Raw genomic sequence first — 5,946 nt, 5'->3', positions numbered from 1 at the left:
ACAATACAATGCAATACAATACAATACAATACAATACAAAGCAATGCAATGCAATGCAATACAATACAATACAAAACAATACAATACACTGAAATGCAATACAAAACAACACCACACAATACAACGCAATGCAATTAAATACAATACAATACCATACCATACCATACCATACCAACAATGCTACTTTATCATCTCAAATGAGAAATAACATGGTGGCTGAATAAACACCCAAATAACATCAATATATTAATCAATATTTACATGCATTACTATGCCTACATTATCATATTAGTATGAACACACGTTAGAATTATACAGGAAAGAACTCATGTTTATAATCTTTACATAACCTATAACCTAGCCGGTGTAACACGAGAAAATTACTCCCACGAGATTTTTACTCCGGAGTAAACATTTCGTACGAAAAAGTTACTCCCTTTACGAAAAAAGCACTCCCCCATTGCACGAGAAAATTACTCCCCAAGACAGGTGAGTTCCGAGTAAACATTTCGTTCAAAAATGTTACTCCCCTGACGAATAAATAACGAATAAATTACTTCACCCCAACAAGAGCAATTTAACTTCTTATGCCAGGTGTACGAAATTTTTACTCCCTTGTCCCCTGTTAGTCTTGGTGGTGGAAGGGGTGGAAGGAGGGTAGCGCGACATTCGTGTGCGCGAGATCACTTATTGGCATTATACCTTCGCCCGCATCCCATTTTTGCGTACGAGATTTTTACTGGAAATGAAAAAATGGGGAGTAAAAATTTCGTGGAAGGAGTAATTTTTTCGTGCCTTGGGGAGTTCTTTTCTCGAACGAAAAGTGTACTCGGAGTAAGAATTTCGTACGAAATATTTACTCCGGAGTACATTTTTCGTGGAGTAAACATTTCGTGTTACACCGGTAGACAGTGGGTCACATTCACTTCATTTTAATTCTCATGAACTAAATGTCAGCAATATTCCAAAGATGATTTCTTTGTTTAAGTTTGATTTCCCTTTAGATCATCATTAGTTATGGGTTTTTATATATTTTGATAATGCAACAGTGAGTAATTATAAACAAGGACACTATATATGTTTGGCTAAACTTTAGCCAGCTTTGTAAAGATGTGTAAGTGTGTATGTGTGTGCGCGCGTGTGTGTGTGTAAGAGAGAGAGAGAGAGAGCTAGAGATATGTGTGCGTGCGAGTGTGCATACGGGTGTGCGTGCGTACACACACACACACACACACACACACACACACACACACACACACACACACACACACACACACACACACACACACACAAACACACACACACACACACACACACACACACACACACACACACACACACACACACACACTCACACACACACACACACACACAACATGCAGTTAATGTGTTTGTCTTCTTTCTGAGCCAGCCTCATTATTTTACACTTTCTGAACCGGTGTAACACGAGAAAATTACTCCCACGATCGAGATTTTTACTCCAGAGTAAACATTTCGTACGAAAAAGTTACTCCCTTTACGAAAAAAGCACTCCCCCATTGCACGAGAAAACTACTCCCCAAGACAGGTGAGTTCCGAGTAAACATTTCGTACACAAATGTTACTCCCCTGACGAATAAATAACGAATAAATTGCTTCACCCCAACACGAGCAATTTAACTTCCCATGCCAGGTGAACGAAATTTTTACTCCCTTGTCCCCTGTTAGTCTTGGTGGTGGAAGGAGGGTAGCGCGACATTCGTGTGCGCGAGATCACTTATTGGTATTATCCCTTCGCCCGCATCCCATTTTTGCAAACGAGATTTTTACTGGAAGTAAAAAAAAATGGGGAGTAAAAATTTCGTGGAGGGAGTAATTTTTTCGTGCCTTGGGGAGTTCTTTTCTCGTACGAAAAGTGTACTCGGAGTAAGAATTTCGTACGAAATATTTACTCCGGAGTAAATTTTTCGTGGAGTAAAAATTTCGTGTTACACCGGCAGCAGTATGGTTAAATCGTACAAAATACAACCCGCAGTATTGAATCAATACCAAACGAGATTAAGCAGCCACTGACCTGCTTGCGTTTTAACGAAGCTTTCGACAGCTTGCTTGCGCCTACTTTTCGATGACGTTGAAAATGATATTCTGCAGAAGTGACTTGGTCTCTAAAGCTTTGGCCAGCTCCAGAAAAGTTCCAACAGCATCTGGTTTTCTGGAGTCCTGCTACCTTCTGAAAAGTTTAAACATGAAATCGGTTTTAAATCTGTTCGCTGGTTCTTGTTGGTGTGGACATATTTGCATTATTTAACATATGTAATTATGTTATCTCTGTTTTTTGATTTTTCGTTCATCACACAGTTGACATCACAAACTTTACCTAAGTATAGGCCTATAGGTAACTTCAACGGGTGACACATAAAACACAAGCATTTTACTCGTTTAATGTCAATAAAAAAAATTCGTTGTCCGTTTTCCATGTTTATGCAGCTAATGCAAAAGATGTCAGGGTTAAACTTGAACAACCTCTGTTATGGTCGGCCGTGAGCTAACTTCGGCACATCAATTTATGTAAATTTCATGTTACTCCTAGTTCTGAGAGCAATAAACACTACCAAAAACGTCATCTCGGTTACTGTCTTGGCGTACTTTCTTTTAAGGATATACATTTATTTAAAAAATATAGGCAAACTCTTTAATTTCTAATCACATGCACTGTCATTTTAAATGACAGGACCACCAGTGCTGTTCCTGCAGTCATGTTTGTGCACGAGGAAGTCCTTGTCAGTCTTTGCCATGACTGAAAGTAAATGTCCGGGGAAATAGGCGCAAACCCAGTAACTTCTTTTGATAATAATTATTTTGTATCCCATAATCGGGGAATTTTTACCCACAAATACCCTTAACAACGTGTTCGGTGTGTGTGTGTGTGTGTGTGTGTGTGTGTGTGCGTGTGTGTGTGTGTGTGTGTGTGTGTGTGTGTGTAAAAGAGTGTGTGTATGCGTGTGTGTGTGTGTACATGTGTGTGTGTGTGTGTGTGTCTGTGTGTGTCTGTGTCTGTGTATGTGTATACGTAGGGGAATTTAGCAAGTAACAAACGACGGCGACAACGACAACGACGACAACAAAGAGGTAAACATGCAGCCAACCAAACACATACTCGCGCGATCGAACTGTATAACACACAAACACACGCGCGCGCACACACACACACACACACACACACACACACACACACACACACACACATACACACACACAGCCTCACACACACACACACACACACACACACACACACACACACACACACACACACACACACACACACTTCTAAACAGCAACCTATGTACGCCTTTTTGTCGAGAAGCATCTGTTCTATTTTGATCTTGTGTAAGAGCTAGATAACACACCACTCTAAAAAGGTCAAATATTCGGCTCCATTTTTTTCAGGACTCAAACTGAGTTAAAGGTACCTGAATAGTGACAACAATTAAAGACACTTAGAGATATCTTCCTCCTCGTCTTAACAATGATGTTGACCACCACAGATTTGTCTAAACTCATTGTGCAAACACATGGTAGATGATAACGCGGGGCATCTTGCGAAGTAGTCTGGTCGCTTCCTGTGAAAAATAAAAAAAAATGTTGCTGTTGAATCCTTTCCACAGACTGATATAGGTATCAGTTTCAAAAGTAATTCAGAAAATAATGTCCACTCCTCACCTGAAACAGGAAAGGTGTAGGTGTGTGCACGTTAAAGATCCCACGATTGACAAAAGGGTCTTTCCTGGCAAAATTGTATAGGCATAGATAAAAATGTCCACCAAATACCCGTTTGACTTAGAATAAAGGCCGTGAATGCTCGCCTAATAGGCTACTGAGCTTTACTGGCCGATGTGAATGCGTTATATATTGTGTGTAAAAAATGTCTGTTTGTCTGTCTGTCTGTAAAAAATTTAATTTCCATTTCAAACGGCAGAAATTAATATGTAAGCGCCTAGGGCTATATCTAGATTAGGCGCATAAAAATGATCACAATAATAATAATAATAATAATATCCATCTATAAAGATGTCGGGGCGGGGATATAGCTCAGTTGGTAGCGCGCTGGATTTGTATTCAGTTGGCCGCTGTCAGCGTGAGTTCGATCCCAGGTTCGGCGGAAATTTATTTCACAGAGTCAACTTTGTGTGCAGACTCTCTTCGGTGTCCGAACCTCCCCCCGTGTACACTACATTGGGTGTGCACGTTAAAGATCCCACGATTGACAAAAGGGTCTTTCCTGGCAAAATTGCTAAGGCACAGTTAATAATTGTCTACCTATACCCGTGTGACTTGGAATAATAGGCCGTGAAAGGTAAATATGCGCCGAAATGGCTGCAATCTACTGGCCGTATAAAATTTCATCTCACACAGCATCACTGCAGAGCGCCTAGAACTGTACCCACGGAATATGCGCGATATAAGACTCATTGATTGTATTGTCAAGGGGCATCTTGCGAAGTAGTCTGGTCGCTTCCTGTGAAAAATAAAAAATGTTGCTGTTGAATCCTTTCCACAGACTGATATAGGTATCAGTTTCAAAAGTAATTCAGAAAATAATTTCCACTCCTCACCTGAAACAGGAAAGGTGTAGATGTTGTGTATATCCATCTATAAAGATGTCAATCTCCCTGTAACTCTGCATTGACCGTGAAGCAAACAGAGCTTTGGTTTGTACACACTTCTGTAGAATATCCTTCTTTTGTGTTTTTCGCAACACCATTTCCTCCGCCTCGCATCAACGTCTTGAACTCATTCCTGAACCTTGTTCCCGTGAGGCAGTAGAGATAGAAATTCAGAGCGTAATTGAGGTACCCGATGGCACGAAACAGGTCCTGAAGGAACAATCCCAAGGCATATTCATCCCTGTTGGGTTCTTCTCCACGGCCTTCTGCGTGGTACAGAATAGACAGCATGTTGTTGAGAGCCAAAGGCAGCGTTAGCACGATGAAGGACATGGATACCACGATCACCGTGACTGATATCGACAGAGCTTCGCTGGACCTGGTCCTTTTCTGTGACTCGTCGGGTCCTAGATGGCGAACAGCGTCCTTGAGAGACTTGCGGAGCTTGGAGACTAACACGACGTTGCCGAGAAGCAGGAAAGCGAAAGGGACGAAGGAGAACATGCAGATGTCAGCGTAGATCCAGAAGTCCAACAGGAAACGCGCGTAGCCGTAGTCCGTTATGACGCATGAGGGTGGGGCACCGGGTATGACGTCAATCCCGTACAACAAGTGGGAGTTGAGGAGCAGGGCAAGCAAGGTGATACCCACGATGATCCGCCAAGACCTGGTCCTGGTGCACACCAGGTCAACGCGATGGGGCCACACTACAGACACGGCTCGTTGAATCGTCATGGCAACCAGAAACCAGGCTGACATAATGGCGGCAGAGTTGAAGATCCAAGACAGGAGCTTGCACGTGGCTTTGTGACTTGCCCTCACAGTGATTCCTCCCGCGTCTTCCAGCAGCGTGGCTAATGGCAGTGAGAGAAGAAACGCAGTGTCTGACAGTGCGATGCTCGTCAGATATCGGTCCATCGTACTCTTGTTGAGCTTCAGTCGACGAACGATGACTATCATCATGCTGTTCCCGAACACGCCGCCCATGATTATCAGAGGAATCACAATTCGCTGCATCCACAGTCTTAACCGCATCAGGGGATGATCGTCCAAAGTGAATGTCTGTGTTTGTGGAAGTGATGACGTAGTCATTGTCACATTCAGATAGTAAGCTGAGGTTGCATTTTCTATGCTGACGTTCATCGCAGCAGCAGAAGTGCTGTTTATTTTTCTTCTCTTTCTCTCAAGAATGTTATGAGCCTTTTGAACCGTACTACTTTTCTGTTCAAGTTACTTCTGTCTGCAGTTATCTGCTGAGTGAGTTGTCATTTAAAATCGGAAGAGTTTGTTGTTAGAGGCGTTA

The 5,946-nt window shown here is 42.2% G+C and overlaps 1 protein-coding gene across 1 annotated transcript; it reads right to left on the bottom strand.

Annotated features, from left to right (window-relative positions):
- Positions 1-4,640: 4,640 nt before the first annotated feature.
- On the bottom strand, positions 4,641-5,735 carry LOC138955131 (type-1 angiotensin II receptor B-like). Its single transcript, XM_070326803.1, has one exon. The coding sequence runs from the start codon at positions 5,733-5,735 to the stop codon at positions 4,641-4,643; it is 1,095 nt and encodes a 364-aa protein (XP_070182904.1).
- Positions 5,736-5,946: the final 211 nt, after the last annotated feature.

Source organism: Littorina saxatilis, unplaced genomic scaffold (assembly GCF_037325665.1).
Source record: "Littorina saxatilis isolate snail1 unplaced genomic scaffold, US_GU_Lsax_2.0 scaffold_2000, whole genome shotgun sequence".
In the NCBI taxonomy this organism is placed as follows: Eukaryota; Metazoa; Mollusca; class Gastropoda; order Littorinimorpha; family Littorinidae; genus Littorina; species Littorina saxatilis.
Note: the sequence above shows the minus strand (reverse complement) of the source record. Positions and strands in the feature narration are given on the sequence as shown.